The 18,559-nt window shown below is 37.9% G+C and overlaps 1 protein-coding gene across 19 annotated transcripts in view; it reads left to right on the top strand.

Annotated features, from left to right (window-relative positions):
- Positions 1-18,559, top strand: part of ATP2B2 (ATPase plasma membrane Ca2+ transporting 2) — a 409,505-nt gene that overhangs the window by 330,105 nt on the left and 60,841 nt on the right. For all 19 annotated transcript variants that reach the window (XM_027701197.1, XM_027701186.1, XM_027701198.1 and 16 more), the window contains 3 exons: positions 534-698; positions 2,892-3,106; positions 4,398-4,640. In XM_027701197.1, the coding sequence (XP_027556998.1) occupies positions 534-698; positions 2,892-3,106; positions 4,398-4,640 (623 nt within the window). The remainder of the gene's footprint in view (positions 1-533; positions 699-2,891; positions 3,107-4,397; positions 4,641-18,559) is intronic.

Here is an 18,559-nt window from a genome sequence, read left to right as displayed (position 1 = left end):
GTGTGGTCCCCTGGTCACTGAGGTGCCTGTGCAGCCCAGAGAAGGGAGCACAGATCACCCATGGAACCACATTCCCTTCAAAATGCTTTCATTGGCAGTATGATTGTAAGGGTGCATGGCATTCTGTGACACCCCAAAATTTAGAGGGATACAAACCATCTCTCTGCCAAAGCATCTGAGCTCTGCTATTCTAGGAAATCCTGCAGTGCTGACACACTGGGACTTGCCAAGTCCTTTGCAAGGCATACAGTCATATATATGTGTATAACACAGAGTGTCATTGGTGCTGTCAAAAATAACGGGATCAACCCAACGGTTTTCCTGGTCCTTGACCGGTTGTGCCATGGATGTGCTTGTACCCCAGGGGTCCCACAGGGCACCTGCCTGACCTGGGAGTGAAAGGTCATTCTGGTAATCATTGTCACAAGCAGCCCCTGCAGCAGGTGTTGCTGGTTGAATCCGGTGAGTACGAACACTGAGCTAAAAAGAACGAGGGACGGCTCGGGAGTAACAGTTTTGTTCTACATTATCAGCCAAGCAGCAGGACGGGGCTGCTGCCATGGAGATGCAGCCACTGAAGAGTGCAGAAGGGGGAGAGGGAGATGACAAGGACAAGAAGAAATCCAACATGCACAAGAAAGAAAAATCTGTCCTTCAGGGAAAGCTGACCAAGCTGGCAGTCCAGATAGGCAAAGCAGGTATGGCTGGGGGACTGACCAAAAAACACTCTGTTAATGAGACCTAAGAGTTGCAAAGCAGATTTTTTTTTTTTAAAGGGACAGGCCTTTTTTTTACTGCAATATTTAGAAATGGGCCACCATAAAACTGTTCTAAGGATATTATGTGGTATTGACAAACTTTTCTTCCTCTGAAAATTGGCTTTGAGAGTCAAGAAGCCGGAAGCTTTGGGCAACTTGGATTGTAATGAATTTTTGAATCAAAATGAAATGTAGCTTTTCTCATAGTTAATATTCACAAGCACAGTAATTACGTATTTAATTTCCTCTCCCCTTAGAACTTCGAAGTACACAGTTCCAGAATCTCTATAATCTCAAAATATCACTCACACAGAATTTCCCTCTTATGGATTCTGAAATCATTCTGTTCTCCCTTAATATCCATGTTCCTGCCTTCTACCCAAGCATGACACAAGTGTTGACTCTTTTATCCAGAACCATCTGGTCCCTGCTGTTAGAAACAGCACTTCTCCAACATGTAGGTAGAAAATGGAAATCTTCTGTGATGGCACAGAGTTCATTGGGTTTGTTTTTCTAGTGCTATTGAAGAGAATTTTGGTCTCTCTACAGATCCTTGGCTGAGGTCCTACAACAGCTTCCTCACTCTACCTCTGCTCTATTTCCTTTACTCTTCTTCACCAGTCTGATTTCTACCCTACATATTCCTTCCCCTTCCTTTTAAACCTCATTTTGGTCAGTTGATCACATAACCCCAAGATGCCAAATTCTCTTTTCCTGCACAGTGTGTGACTCAAATTCTGTGGTTATCATCTCTGCTATGCAATCAATGCTGTGCCTGGTTTCTTATTGCTCAGGCTTCTCTCCTTTGTTTCCCATGATTATTAACTTCTTAGGTTAAGTACCTTTCTACACTGCCTTTGATTCTTGCTCTCTTTGATATTTCAGCAGGCCCGTGAACATCACAGTTAAAGTGATTGTGTAGGGATTTCTAACCATAATGTGGCGACTAACACGAATTAAATTAATTAATTATTGTCTCCTTTGGTTTTTCTTTGTCATTGGGCAATCTGTGGGGATGTCGTGTGTTGTCATGAGTATTTGCCTGTATAATATTTTAATGGATTTTCCTGTGTCCTCTGGCATATAATGATCTCCCTGACTCATCTGTTTCCTGTCACCCTTAGCATCCTTCAGCTTACCAATTTTTTTAAGTGCAGTCAAGACACGAAATTCACAGTATTCTCCTTCTACTGCATGATCCCATTAGGGAGAAATTAATTTATTCTGAAATGCAGGCTTAACTGCTTCACAGAAACCTACCAGAGAGCAGCAATCACAGCAAGGCAAAGCTGAGGCTCTGCTGGAGTTTTTATTTGTATACTCCAATTCAGGAAGGAAATTGTGGAGGAGCAGTGCTATCCTAGCAGTCTGTGCCATTGGGAGAGCATATTAAGTGCTTGGGATCTTTTGTGAATTCTGTGAAACTTTTATTAATGTCTCTACTTTTTTTGAATCTCTCCTCATAAAAGTACACACTTTATGCATGTCCCTTGGAAAAGGGAAACCTTGAGAACAGCTGTATTTATCACATTTTCAAGAAACTTAGTTAAAAGCTGTTCTGTGGATAATTCTCTGTTACTGCTCCCTTATGTTCACCCAGATACATCCCTAGGGCTTTCCTGAAGTATTTTATGCAACAACATAAACTATAGGAGACTATTTTTCTCAGGTCTCCTAAAATACATTTATTAAAGAGAAAAGTGAATGTTTGAATATGAATAGGCTAGTAATGTGTAAAAGGTGGAGGTTAAAAGGACAAATAAATATTTTACCAGGCAAAATAATGTACTAAATTGAAAAAACTTAAAGTGACAGAGGAACTCCTGGAGAACTGGACTGGCTGGGAAGTTTTCAAGGCAGCAGTAAGACAGTGCTTAAAAATAAATGCAGTGTGATTCAGCTGTTCTGCAGCATTCAGTGTTTCTTTATGCACTGGAATGTAATGCTGTTGTAATTATATTATAACAACATTTCTTCCTGTACACTTGACCATTATCATCATTATTAGTATTGGTGAGGAACATCACGTAGAATAAGAAAATAATTTCTCATCAAATTCCAAATGCAGATTTCTGATTTCTGATGTTTTTAATTGTGTTCTGTGTTATAGTAATAGATCATTTCTCTTTCCAGGTTTGGTGATGTCTGCCATCACTGTCATAATTTTGGTACTATATTTTGCCATTGACACATTTGTGGTCAACAAGAAGCAGTGGTTGCCTGAGTGCACTCCTGTCTACGTCCAGTATTTTGTTAAATTCTTCATTATTGGTGTTACTGTGCTCGTGGTTGCTGTTCCCGAGGGACTTCCACTTGCTGTCACTATTTCTCTGGCTTATTCTGTAAAGGTAAGAAACATTAAAAATAATCATGGGAAAAAAATGCTGTTTGGTTGAGTTTACCAGTGAGTTGGCCCTCAGGTTTTATCAGGTGTGATGAAACTTGGTCTGCAAATTATGCGCTCAAAATGTTATTTAGAGTGAAATTGTTTAAAAGCAAACTCATTTTGAAAGTATCTAACAAAAATGTGAATACATACATTTTCTAATACATCTCTTTAAAACCACACAGTACAGGATAATCAGGTAGTAGAAATACCTATTTGATTTGCAAAGAACAAGGAATTTATTGAGCAGAATTTACTCTGAGAACAGTCCAGTCATTGGACAGGGAATAATTTTGTATTCAAATTTTCTTGTGCAATAGGACAAAGTTTTGACAAGGATTTGAAGCCTTCAGGAACACTACACAAAGAAATTAGAGTTTCACTGAAGCTTTCATGTACTTTTCTGAAATGCAGTTGCAGTTCTTTGAAGTCAATGTAAATGATTCTATTAGGAAGCTAAAGAGGATTAAAATCCTGGACTTGTGGATTACTTTAGCAATTTAGTCAGATCAGACTATTTTAAACATTCTGGGGATCTTAGATGAAGATGAAGTAAAGTTTATTCCCATTTAGCATGTCAGCAAATTATGAACTTGAGGAAGGAATATCTTGATTTCTATGTAGCCAAATATTATAATTATTAGGGGGAAAACCCCCCATGTCTCAAGGATGACTTGTAGCTGCTTTTAAAATATTTTCTCGTTCTCCTTATGTCCTTCATCTGACACACCTTTTCCCCTTTTTTCCCCCTTTTTCTCCTTTTTTCCTCCTTTTTTCTCCTTTTCTCCTTTTCCCCCTTTTCACTCTTTTCCCCTTTTTCCTTTCCCTTTCCCCTTCCCCTGGATGTATAGTCCACCTGTGTGCTGCAAGATAATATCCTGGCATTCCAAGCATTACTAAGAAAAAGTTGAATATTTGCTATAGTGACAATGTTTGAAAAATGCTGTTATTTTTGTTTTCTTTAACTAATCTTTGCTGTTATGGCTATTTCTTAAAATGTATAATATTGCAAACAATTATGGAACCATTTTAGCTTACTAAAGGCAAAATTATCTCAGGGATAATCACAGCTTGGTTGTCTGTAAGGGTTTGGGATATTGGCCTGGATCAAAGTTCTAATTTAGGGAGCTTTATGTTTTTGCAAGCAAGACTAAACCTGTTCTCCTGTGCTCTTTATAACCGATGTTAAAAACCTGTCAAAGCAAAATCTTGAAGGTTCTTTATTTTACGTGTTTTGGGGTTTTTTTTCTTAGAAAATGATGAGGGATAACAATCTGGTCAGGCACTTGGATGCCTGTGAAACGATGGGCAATGCTACAGCCATCTGCTCCGACAAAACCGGGACACTGACCACCAACCGCATGACGGTTGTCCAAGCCTACGTTGGTGATGTCCACTACAAGGAGATCCCTGACCCAGATTCCATACCTGCCAAAACCATGGAATTGCTGGTTAATGCAATTGCTATCAACAGTGCTTATACTACAAAAATTCTGGTGAGTAGGCTTTTTTTTTTCCGGTCAATAAAATGAAATGTAGCAGAAGGAGGTGTAGGGTGTTTTTTCAAGCCACGCTAGTTCCTGGATGTCCTGTTGGTGATTAGGAAGTGGTAAATACTGGTGCTGCAAAAACTATGTTTTATGGTTTGGGGTTTTTTATGGGTAGGGATTTACTTATAAGTACAAGCCCCTGCAACATTTAAAAATCTCCTGCTGTCGTTGGATTGGGATGGCCCAGTTTTGGTGCGGATAAATTTGTTAACACAGCTGGTTCTTACTGAGACTTCATATGTGTAAAATGATTTCTGTGTGTCTGAGAATTTTCAATTGATTCTCAAATATGACAAATTGGATTGGTTAAATCAGTGAGGTTAATGAACTTCATTCCTTCTGGTTTCAAGTGAGTTACATCCAGAAGTATTTAATTCAGTCTGTAAAGGAGGCCAGAATGGAAATATCCATTTTGCTTGTGGCATTAGGTTCTTCTGCACAGAGCTAATTAAGAGGCTGAAAAATTTTGCAATTCCAATAGATTTGTTCTTTGAAAGGTCAAGCTGGATTTTAATGTTGCTGAACAAGTAGACTTTTTTTTTAATTTATGAATATATGTATTGTCCTTTTTATTGTTCTATGCTGAGCTGCATAATGTAGTCCTGCATACACTTCATGTTTGTTTTAAGAGCAGTCTTTTAAAATACTGTCACAGAAAACAAATAGTGCTGAGTGCTGGGGCACACATTGCCCTTAATTCTTGCTATGTAAATATCTGGATATTAATAATAATCCACACTGGGAAAAAAAATGTTTAAAGAAACCTCACACAGATATGCAAAGTGTGTTTGTAGCAAAGGTATTTTTGAAATGAATGCTCCTGAGGATTGTTTGGCCAGGATAAGTGTCTGAAGCTTGGCTCTCTGGAAAGGGAAATGTGGGGAGAACCAGCCCCTGGGGTAGCTGGAGCCAGTTCCTACATATGGAGTGGACAGGGAATCAATCAGCAAACCCTCCATCAGCTCTGGAAGGTGCTGTGCTGCCACCTCCCAGCTGAAAGCAGCCAGCAGTGTGATCCCACCTCTCCTGTCCTGCAGGGACACAGAGCTTCAGTCAGCTAAGGCTGGAGCCAGCCCTTTTCCCTTGGAATTCAGACCCCCTGGGGAAGCAGAGCTCACTCAGCTGGGAGCATCCAACCAGCAGCACCTGTTCCCAGCTGAGCCCTGGCTCTTCCTCTGTCCTCATCCTGAGGTTTGTCCAGGTGAAAACCAGCCATGCTAAAGATAGGAGAGATGGGCCTTCCTCGCTCAGGTGGTTCAGTGTAAAAGCTCAGTGTAGATATTTTATGGCAGTGGCTTTTTGGAAGCTGATTTGTGTATTTGTAACTCATTCTCAGTACGCAGGCTGGAATTAACACAAGGTAACAGAGATGAATTCGGGATGATAGATAACAGGTACTCATCTAAATTTGTGTTAGGATAACTGCTACAGTGGTGACATCAGTCACACACCAGTTCACACTCTCTGAGCCCCAGAACAGATTTAGGTTTCTGAGTGGGGAGGCATCAGGCTTTCCAGTCATGCCTCTGTAATATTAAGTTTATTATTCTGTCATTTTTCTTGCGGTAATAATTTCATTTAACTGAAAAAATTTCTGGTCAATAGTAGTTCTAAAATGGTCTTAATGTAATTTTGAATTTGGGGGTTTTTTTCACTCTGACTTGTCTTCATTGTTTCTTTTTGAAATCAGTTCTGTGTGCATATTAAAAAGAGTCAATATTTCACCATCTCAGTACTTTTTAAAATATGCACAGAGACTGATCTGTGAAACTGATAAATGGGTGAAACCCTCTGAAAATCACATTTTTTCTGGATGCAGATCAGATAACTGCTTGAAGTTAGCTGTGTAAAATTAATGATGATTTTTACCTATTACACAGCATCATAAGAAAAAGCCTTGTGGTGTGGCCCCCCCAAGAGTCACAGCTCCAATATCAGAGGAGTTAATTTTATTCATTGTCTAGAGCAAACTTCAGCTGAACTTTAAGATACAAACTATTGTTCCATAGCCCATTTTAAATCATAAATAAATGCAGTAAAAATTACCTGGGGGAGTTGTTTCCAGGATGAAGTCCACAGAATTATTTCTCTAGCTGCTAATACTGAATGCATCCCTGTGTGCTCATTCTTAGAGCATATTTAATCAAATTGTGAATATCAGCTCCAACCCAAAGGGCATGTAAGAGTTGTGTCGCTCACACTGAGTTTTGCATATTCTATTTTTGACTATCTAGTTATGCCTACGCTGTAAATTCTGCTTTGTGTGAACTTCTGTTCAGAGGGATCACATATGGGGCCATAAAATTAGCCAAGATGCTCTGCTGAATGAGAAATATTCCCTCTTGCGTTGTCTTTTGATTAAGGGGCAATTGAACCATTGATAAAAGTATAAAAAGAAAATAATATCAGTGCTCGGGATAAAAGATTCGAATTTCCCTGAGAAATTAAACACAAATTATTCCAACTGAACAATAGCATCATTAAATATAGTTCTTTTTAATGCATTCCAAGATTAAGTTACTGAGTGAGCTGGTTTTGCATTCCATTAACTTCAGAGCGACTTTAATGCCGCTTTAATGCTGTTTTAATGCTGTTTATGTGAAGCTGTTCTGCAAAAAACTTTTCAGCATTCATGTTTTGGATAGCTGTCCCACGTGAAATAAAATTAGACTTCATACATTTTTGCATGTGAGCTGTGATGAGGACTGGAATGCGTCTCTTACTCTGGGAGCAAAAATTTGCATTTTGGGAATACTTTGATTGCACTCAGAGCAGAAGTACATTGATCTTGGATATCATAGAGCAGTAATGAAATAGAGACTCCAAACACCAAAACTATTGATTTGAACTTTCCTGTGGAGCTCTTCCTTGCATAATTTCAGTTTTAATTAGGAAGGTATTTCTTCTTTTAATTTCCTGAAAGCTGTCCTAGGGCATTGGGTGGGTATAACGTGTTCTTATTAAGAAGACATCACAGTATTTTGCTGAGTGATCTTCAGCACCAGTGAAAAAGTCCCAGCTGACCCTGTTATTATTAGGAACTAACACAGGCATTTCATTTGGTACTTGATGGGTGCATAGGGAGATTAAAAGCTACTTATTCATGTATTAGGTGAATCTCTGAATCTACAGCAGGACTGTTTTCAGTGGATCTGGAGCATCATTTACTGCACTTGCACAGTGTGTAGCACAGTGTGGTGGCAAACCTTTAACTGAGGGTCTCGAAGGGAGAGATGTCACAGGAAAGTGCCAAACATTCCCTCCCTTCCACAGCTGCTGCCACCTTAGGGAATGAAGTAAACATATGTTAGTCTATATGTTAGTAAATCTTAGTCAAGTTATGAATATGACCTGGGAAAACTTTTGGAGCAAAAAGGCCTCTACTGGATAAAACCAGACAGGGAGATTGAAGAAAAATAAAATAAAATAAATTGTAGACAATTTTATGCAGCCAGAACAGTGTTTTATATGCAGAGCAACACCTGCATACAACACCAGAACATCCATCTAAAAGATAGTGAAGTTACCAAGGTTGCTGCAAGCAAATTCCAACCATGTTCCTGCCACGTGGAACAGGGATGATGGGTCTGCAGCACAGACACAGCCACTGAGATTTACTGGGAGAAGGGAAGGTGTCAATTCACCTTCTTCTTTTGTGTAATGACTGGTGCCTGAATATATAGTGAATAATCTTACTAAAATAAGTGAAACAAAATTTCTAACTGCTTTGTACAGAAAGCAGTTCAAGGGATTTTGGCACAGAATTTTATTGTTATAATAATAACATTATTATTATTATTATTATTATTATTATTATTATTATTATATATTATTATTATTATTATATGTCATTCTTTTGACTGATTGTCTGATGCAGAATACTGGGGTGAACACACTGCCTGTTACTTTGAGAAAAGAGATGAAGGAAGGCTGGCAGAGCAGGTTGTGAACCCAGAATATATGGAAACTCCCAAGAAAAAATTACAGAAATTCTACAAAAGCAAAATGTTGAAAGTGATGGAAAATAAGATTTAACATAACAGCTGCTTTGCAGGAATAGATTCAAATCTATTGTTGATGTTGAGAACATGGATGGAATAGCCAGGTGAAGGGTTCCTTTCATTTAGGAGGAATATTTGCATCCAAAAGAAGTACAACTATCTGGGCTGTTGGGAGACACAATGTTCCTGTCAGGAACAATCTTTCAACAGATATTCAAAGTGCAAAATATACTTCTTTCTTACAGATTTTTTGGTTTTTTTTTTAAATCAAAACCTGAATTTTATTTATCAAATACTTGGATTAATCTTAATTTGTTTAATCGGACGAAAAAATTGTCTCAAGAATAATATGTATATACAAATATATTATTTAAGCAAGAGAAACTTACTGCTTTACCTTTCACCTTTCATAATTTCAACACTATCAATACAGTAAGGCCTTCTAAAAGACAACTTTGGAGTTGTTTTGGGGGGAATATGGATATTTGGAAGTTTCCTACCAAATAATTTAAAAACTTGAGGTGTAGTAGGTATGTTTATGGATATTCTGTACATTTCCCCCCATTAATGTATAAAGTTATTAGTCATGGAAAGGAGGATTGAAATGCCATCTTTTGAACAGTAGCTGCTCCCTAATTCTTGTCCGACAGAGCACAAACCTTTCCTTTTTTCTGCCTATATACATTTATTTTTTTGTCTCTGTGTGCATATGAAGCCTTGTTTTCCAAGTAGAAAGGAAGGAGACCATAACAGTTTGGAAAGATTGTTTATTTCATTTTAACAGAGTTGAAAACCCAATAGATCAGATGATGCCACACATATCAGCAGAAAATAAGAGTATTTATATGTCATATACAGAAGCAGAGTCTGTGCTGTATCATACCTTTGTCTGTCAAAGGCAATCCTGTTAAATGAAACTGCTATTGCATATCCCTAGAATTCTCCTTATTCAAAGGAGAAGAATGAGAAAATAGTTTTTGACTTCCAAACTGCATTTTTAATTATTTTGGCATATGAAATTGGGAAGATAATTTTACTCTCAGGTATGGTTTTCTTAAAAGCTACACTCAAGCTCTTTTTTCTTTTGTTAAAATACAGATAACTTGACCCTTTATTTTTGCTGCACTTGAAGATTCAGGTAGTCTCTTATTTTATCCAGCTTAGTTCACATTGTTAACAGTGTTTGGAGTCAAAATAGATTCTTAAAAAAACCCTTCACCAAAAACACATACACAAAATGTGAGGACAGAAACAGGGACAGAAGTGGTAAGAAAAATTAATAAGTATAGGTTGAGGAAAGCTTTAATTTATGATAAAATTAAATGACAACTGAGTCAACGGCCTGGCTTAAATCCTGTTTTATTCCTCCTGCAGTTCCCTACCATTAACATTAAGGCACAAATACAATTGGCAGCTCCAGCTGCTGCCTTAAAGTCTGTGAAGAAGATCAGACATTTCTCAGGCAGCCAAGTGGCCATGAGAGAGCAGGGCAGCTTTGGGGATGAAGAGGCAGTGGAAGAAGGAATGAGAACTCTGGAAAACTGTTGCAGTGAGGGCACGTTGAGGGGAAAAATGGGAAAACTGGAAAGTGAGGAGAAGAGCTGATTCTCGTTTGGCAGCAGCAGAGTTTGCACGTGTTCTTCACAGTTTCTCCCCCTTTCCAGCTTTGTGGTTTTCCTTGTTTTACTGCGTCGTGTTTTCTCCACACAGATCCCAGCTTTCTCCACAGGGAGCTTTGCAGTGGTGGTTTTGGAATGGAAGGGCTTGAGGGAATTTTGGTGACAACCTGAGAGCAGCGACCATTCCTCATAACTTGCTTTACTTCTGCTTTCTTTCCTCAGGCAATGCTCAAAAATAAATTCTACCTTTAGATAAAGTGTCGAGATTTCAGCAATTTGTGTTTTTAGGATGGTAAAGAGGAGAAGTGCTGTTTGACAGCTGTTTTATGTAAGGGTAGATCTGTGGAATGTGTTATCCTTATATAATGACACTGGCAATCAGTGAACAGTAAGAAACATATGTGGAATGAATTTTTTCAGCTTGGCCCTTGTAGTGGCACTGGATCACATCATTTTTGGTGTCATCTGGCTTTGGATGAGGGTGGTAAGAAGGAGGAATGGGCTTGAATCAGCTTTCTGGTTGACACTGTGGAATATGTTTGGTATGGCAAAAGCTTTTACTTCTTGAGTAATTAAAACCATCTAGAAAAATTCACAAAAAAAATGTGCTGAGAGGAGGAGGCTGATGAGCTGGTGGAGGAATTCAAAGATAACTAATTTTTTCACTGTCTGAAAAAGAATACAGGAGTTTGTATGAACTCATGATCCTTTGCTCCAGGTTTTACAGTTTGGGTTCTGCAGTCTTAGGGGTACAGTAAGTTACTAAATATACAATACCAGGAGAAACACAGAGGAAAATCTACTTTGAAGAGAGTCAATGCACGATTTTCAAAGGGGAACCTTCCAGCCCAGTAGGGATGGATTTGGGTCAGTAAGGGTGTCCTGTGAGTCAAGTGACTTGTGGATAATACTTTAAGTCTTTTATTGGCTTTCAGCACATTAATTTGGTACTGGAAATTTGTGAAAACTGTATATGCTCTTGTTTTTGAAGGGCTCAGGTGATGGCATTAAAATATTGTCTGCACTATTTCTGAATCTCCAGCAAAAAGTTGCTGAGCCATTTAAAATGAAAAACTTTGATTTAATTGAAAATTGATTGAACTGATTTCTAAAGATCTGTATGTTTTGTAAGAGGTTTTATTTCATAGGCAAAATTATTCCCATCATAGGTAAATTTATATCTTTATCTCCTTTTTTTGTATGTTCCCAATGTTATACAACTGTATAATGTAGCTATAAATTATAGATGGGAACAAAAAATGCAGGCAAAAGCATCTTTCTATATATAAGCCAGACAGTCATCACAAAAAAAAAATCCCCAACAACATATTCTTTAAAACTTTTTATAAAGCCCTTGGTAAGCATTTTCTCAGAATAACTTAGGCAGAAAAATCCCAACCTATAGTGTCCATATTATTTACTGTGTAAATAATAATTATCAGGGATAATGGATTGTGTAGTTAATTGTCTCTGCTTCTAGGAGTGGCAATTAGCAGAGAGTAATGATCTTCACACATCACTTGCCATTGGAGTTCTGTAGAATGAGAGGTACAAATACAGCTTTTCTCACTAAATTAGCCACTGACTTAATAATTGAAATAACTGTGTTTAGGAAAGACTTGCCTGGGATGTGTCGTTATCCCCGTCGTGTGCTCTCTGCCATCAGGGCACTGGGGCTTTGCCCCGCCAGCAAAAAGCTGGTTTTAGATAAAGTCTCCTTTTTTGGGAGTTGTGAGGTCAAATGGAGTCAGCTGCCCAGAAAGCTCCTGGATTTGCCTGAGCAGAGGGGGATTAGGGAGCAGGGATGGGAGCAGGGCCATCCCATACATCTGCTGTTGACATCGTCGCGCGCTCCGGACGCTGCGGGTTTCCAGCAGCTTGGCAGAGGCAAAGGGGGTTTCCCTGCAGTGTGGCAGGAATTTTATAGGTAGAAAAGGTGAGATAAATGTGCTCAGACAGAGCTCATCCTTTCACTGGATCTCCCATTATCCAACAAGCTGTAATTATGAATGAACTGGGCAGCAGGTTTGAAGCTCCTGCCAACTTCCTTCCCTAGTTCCTAGTCAACTTTCCTGTCAGAGGAAGGGGTGACTGTCCTGCCTCAGCAACAAATGGATATGGGAAGAGAGAAAAGAGGGATAAATAAGATAATTCTGCAGTGTATCATGAAAGATCATTCACATACTACCTGAAAGTTTACGATCAAGTTAAATTAATGTCTTTATTTTCTTTCCTCATGTGACAGAAAGCAAGGTAATAAACCCCTCCTTCATACTGACCTTCCTTGTCTTCAGAGTTTGGTAATTGCAGACTCCTTTTATTCCTGTTGGAATATATAATCACTGCAAGATTATAAACAGGACTGACAGTCACTTGGAAGATTTTTGTTACTATAATATCATTTCATGCATTAGATATTTTTTTCCTGCTTGCTTGTATGAAATTGAGTAAATTAGATTTTTAACTTATGATGAAACAAATATTTTTTTCCTATTACCTTGCAGAGGGTTTTCTTTTATGTTATTTATCTTGTGTTCATGTTCTTACTTTCTACTCATCTTGTGCTGGCATAAGATGATTTATGTATGGAGAATTACTTCCAGCTATTTCCAAATACACTATTGATGAGTTCAGGCTTTAACAGTCAATGTTTCCTGCAAGGTACTCCCCCGTGTTTTCAACCAGATTTACAAATATTGCTTCTTGTTGCCTGATTAGTTTTATGACTCCTCTTTATTTTTAATAGAATACATGGACAATGAATAATTTTAATATGTACTTCTTTTCATGCCTCTGATACCCTACCAAGACAAAGTCATCACACCTTGGAGCTGATGGATGTGCTGGTTAGGATGTAGTGTTAACACTTTTTAGGGGATATTTTCAGGGAGCATTTTTCCTGATGAGAGTTTTTGTTTTACGTGAGTTGGTGTAAACCAATTACTTAGGGCACATTTGTTTTAATGCAGGTTTTCTTTGTGCTCTTGATCATCAGGAACAGGAAGATCATACCTTCAAATGTGGTAATTTAATACCAATTTTACAGAAAACTCTAGTGGTTTTATAATCAAAGATACACCAACTGACTTATTAGAAATCAATGTGGTGAGTGAATCACCTCCTAATGAAATATGACATTAATTTCTTTTCATATTTATGTTACATAAATCTATCTTTTATGTAGTGTATAGTTTTAGTATGTTTTCTTATTACTCTCAGAACTCCAATGTGGTTTATTCCTCTGGGGAAAAAAACCCCAAACAACAACAAACCACCAGAAAACCTCAACTGGTGCAATGCCTGAAGTAAAACTGATCAGCAATACAGTTTATGACAGAAAACACTGTGCTAATCTCAGAGCAGTAAATGGCAGGAGTTACTTTGCAGACTTGAACAAGTTGACTTGTTCATTGCTATTCTTTGAGAATGAAATTGCACTTAATAAGATTTATTACCCTTCTGTTAGTGTAAGCTAAGTGCTATGTTTTGAGTCACAGGTAGTTCTAGAAAGTCGGTATTAAATATACAGGAAGTAAAAAACTACGCTTCAAATTCTAGTTCCTGCTGTGTTCTGCAGGTAGACCCCACTATTAATTTTTCTGTCAAGCTTCTAGTTTTCTCCTCTTGTGTGTGAAGCTCTTGGCTCCTCTCGTTCCAATCAATCATATTTCTGTGTTATTTAAAAGTGAGTGTGGGAAGATGTCCAAAAATCTTGACCTTTCTGCTTTTAGAGATGGTTCCAAACGAGCCAGAAAAATCCTCAAGAATGGGTGGGATTCTGAGGAATTGTTACCCCCGATTCTGAGCAAACTGTGAGGGGCACTGGCTTCTCCAAGGCACAGGACTTCTGATGGATCTGATTTCTTGGGTGCAGATGACTCTGACAGAGAGAAGCCAAAAGGCATCTGCTCCAAAAAATCCTTTTCCCAGCTGGAGTCTAGCAGAGGAAAAAGAGATTTCCAAAGAAAGGCTGCTAGGGCATTTTTACTCAGCCAAAGCCATCCAGTTCCTTATCATCACTGAAGAAATGACTGGCATGCTTTGGCGGACACCTGATGGAAATGGAAAAACTAAGCTTCCAGAAGTTATAAAAATTCAGGACACCTTTAATAAGTAATTCTGTGAACTTTTCTCATGTGTGTAAGTGCAAACACAGAGTATGGCTGGCTACTGGTGAATCCTTATGGAGACACAGGGACATCTTACCCTTCTGAAATTATGGGTGAGTGTCAGAAGATGTCATTGTACCAAGTTGGTCACAGTACCAAATGAAAGTAATTGAGCATGTTAAACAGTTCCACTGCAGATTTCTTACGCCATTGTTGTTTTTCTGTTGCTTCCACTTATTCAAGCGTGCAGAGAATTCAGCTACTTTAAAAGTTGCTTCACTCCAAAGAAGAAATGTTGTCAGTGCTGGTTTTGTAGGGGTTATGTATTTGGAAAAGGTGAAAGACAAGATTTTCTGGGAGAATTTTGGTATAGAGAAGGACAGGATGTTCAGGCTTTCCATCATTCCTGCCCCATTTCCTCCTGAATGAGTAATCAGGCAAAAATTGGCTGCAGTTTCCAGTCTGCTGTTCTGCCCAGCAAAGGTATCATTCTCGGTGTCCTGACAAGGAGAGGGACTGGCCAGAGGACTGAATTTATAATGCATCTCAAACATTATCCCACCAATCATGCAAAAAAATCCCTCCAAGAAAATATTGGATAAACATCACTATAACGTTATATCCACTTGAGCTGATCCATTTGCCTCCCAAAAGCCCAACATCTAACTCACCAAAACCAATATAAAAATAGTTTCAGCTGATATGTGCTAGGAAAGAGGAGTACATTTTGTGTGATCTCTGAAATATCTCGGTGTTTTCAGACTCGTTTAGAAATGGATGCTTGAAGAACCCTTTTCCTTGCTCTGGAAATGAGTGCTATTAACAGAGGAGATCTATAATTATGATGGGCTATAATCAGTAGCTTCAGTCAAGTGAAAAAACTTCCTTTTTCATGTGGCTAGATTTGCTCTCCACTTACTAAACTTAGCTCCTCAAACTGTACAAATTGTTTGTAACTCTGGTGCAACCAGAAAGGCAGTGACTATTAAGACTGATAATTTGAGTTTGGACTTTTTAGCTTTGATTTGGTCTTTCTAGAAACTTAGTTTTCCTGTCTGAAGTATATTTAACAGATTTTGAGGGGGAGAGGGAGCTTGGTTGGCTGGTTGTTTTTTCCAGTTCTGATTAGTTAATAAGCATAGAAAAGGTAAAGCAAATTAAAATGAGAGTGGGTACATGTGGGTAATATTGAATAGGTGGTGTGTGTTTCACACCTTTGTGGCTGAAATTCCTGCACAATGACTAGTTAAAAGCAGGCATGAGATGCATTTCAGACTAATAGTAGAGCTGTTTTTAAAAATGTGATTATTTCTATGAAGAGAGTTAAGTAGTTAATAAAGAGTGAGGAGTTTTGTTGATTACACATTCAGAAACCTTAAATAAGGTTTTCATAGGCAGCCTCGGTGAGAGAAAGGCTTAAGATGCAAGGGGGAAAACTGTCAATAAATTACTAAAATATGTAGAAGAGTGGCTAAAAGGACATTTTCCAAATGGATAGTTGCTACTTAGATCACTGTTACAGCTGAAGAAAATGTATCTCTATCTCCATAAATCTAAAAGATGAGGTTTCAACCCTAAAACAGGTGCATGGATGTTTTTAATGTTGGTAGACCCCACGTAAACCCCTAAGATTGGTTCTAATTTGGAAATACATTTTTTAAACTGCAGATGTCACCTTGAAATTGAATTTTCACTACCTGATCAGCTCCACACTGTGCAATTTGTCTCCTGTCTCTGTTTTCTCTGTCTGCAACACTCCCAAAGCCAGTCTAACACCAGTAAAACCTCAGTTTAATGGATCTAAACCGAGGTAGCAGCTGTTGGTTGTCATTATGGAGGTACCAATTACAGTTCTGCCATTAAGTGCAATTTCTCTTTTGCACTTAGTGAAAAATGTTCAGCCTGTTTGTTGTTCAGGACAATACAGCAAGTGCTTGCAAAAAATGTGGAACAAAGTGTTAGAAATTTATAAAATCCATTAGTCTGCTCTCGACTTTAACCAATTTGGTTTAGAAATTGTGTATTTATCTCTCTTGTTTGTGTTCTGGCAATATTGGCAATAGGGGAGAAACATGCTCTTGCTTTCTTTATAGCTAGCTTGAACTGAAACCTTGCACTTAGACTATATTTAAAGTAAATTGGTTGTTAATTAAAGTTAATAACAATTGTTGTGGCTAATTATTTTGATTATATAGGTTACTTGTCAACAGTTCGTGTTGCACTTAAACAAAGCTGGAATGGCACTAGAATAAATCTCACAATTGCCAGTTCCCTGTGGCTGTACAAAAGGACAAGAGTGCAGATTTTTAATGTCCAAATTTGGGAATGGAATATGTAATTTTCCAAATTTAGAGCCAAATCATCATTAAATGGCACGTTTTAAGGGAACATATAAATGGTTTTGATCAATAACAATAGGAAGGTCCCTAAATACAGATGAATAACATCTTATAGTATAATAAATATGCCAAGACTCCTCTGGGGAAAATGTGGGGAAAAATCTGTGTCGGTAAAATTCAGTTTAATCTCATCTGGAAACACTAATGTTGGAGTATCCTAATCGTAACTATGATTAATTAGTGGTGTCATAACAAGGCAGAGTTCATTCTCTGAACTGTGATGTGGTGTATTAATGTACCTCTGGTTAAATTCAGCCATGAATTATTGTCATTTGGAATGGAGACGTTGTTTTCAAAATTATTTTTATTTTTTAAATTAAAAGGCTTTCGATCTTTTATTTTAATTATTTCAGTCTTGAAATATAGATTATTTATTAAAAAAATCAAATTAGAGAACCAAAATGGGTTAGAAGATGAAAAAGAATAACTCATGTGACATCTTTAGGTTACAGAGCCATTAATGAACTGCAATGTATAAATGTAACACCTCTGTCACTGTTTGGTTCCTTAGAATAACTATTGTTGAATTACACGTGCAGGACCTTAGGAAAAGTTGTTATTATTTTAAAAAGTTATCGGTACTTTTGTCATAACCTGAAATCAGAAAGCCTTGCTCTGATCCAAATTAAATTAATTACATGGATAAATGTAGCCAATTTTAGCTTTGTTAACTACTTCTGCTGTAACTATCCCTCTTTTTCTCTGGTTGTGACATGGAAGGAAATAGCAGTTTTTGCTTTAATTAGTGCTCAGGGTGGTCAAACATTGGCACAAGTTGCCTGTAGAAGTTGTGGAGTCTCCCTCCTCTGAGCATGCCTCTAATTTTTAAAAAATATGCACAAAACTAACATATCCATCTTTAGCTGTAACTAGTGAGAAGAGGAAAGAGTTTGCATGTTTGCAGTAGTTTCGTTTTTTTTTAAAATGAATCAGAGGTAAATCTGTCCTTCAAGTTAAAAGGGCAATTTAATTATTTGCTATTAAAATTAAGGGCAAGGTATAAGCTCTCTTTGAACGTGTAAAAATAGATGAGAGTCAACGATTGAGGGAGCAGGGACTGTCCCACCAGCCTTTCAGTCTGTTCTTCACGCCTGATTTCACCTTCCTTCAGGATCACTCTGGGGGGAATTTATGGGTGGCATCATTTTTTTCCCTTGTTCCTGTTATTTGAGCTGAAACAAGCAGGAGTCCATATTCACTGAGCCACATCACTGCTCTCTCAGCTTTGCTGTGTTGATGGGAAATGTCACACTGATACATTGCATAATTACAGCTGCCCCCTTTTATCTGATTATTGCCTTGCTGGTGTTGCAGGAAAGATGCTGAAATACACTGCTTTTAGATAAAGTTATATCTGATTAAATTTGTATCCACCTCAAGCAGGAGAGTTCTGTGATACCACAGTTGCTTTGTTACTTATGTTGTTGCATCATTTTCAGGTTTATCTTCAGATTTTAGGAAAAAACATTCAATAATTATCCTCCTAAAAATGAAATAATTATCCTGCATCACAGCTAATCTGGTCCAGGAAGCCTTTGAGTATCCCCCAATTGTTGTGGTAGATGTAATTACACCAGTTGTACTTGAATAATTCCATTGTTCCAGCTACTGCACAAATATACTCTTTCTTACACCCAATACAGTAATGAGTCAAGAATTCCTGTTGCCATTTTCTGGGGAATTTTGAGCAGATCTGGTAGTTAGAAACCATGAGTGATATTCCACATGGGGTAATTC

Source organism: Neopelma chrysocephalum, unplaced genomic scaffold, assembly GCF_003984885.1.
Source record: "Neopelma chrysocephalum unplaced genomic scaffold, ASM398488v2 Primary Assembly neopelma1_151, whole genome shotgun sequence".
Taxonomy (NCBI): domain Eukaryota; kingdom Metazoa; phylum Chordata; class Aves; order Passeriformes; family Pipridae; genus Neopelma; species Neopelma chrysocephalum.
This window is presented reverse-complemented; position numbering and strand designations above follow the sequence as displayed.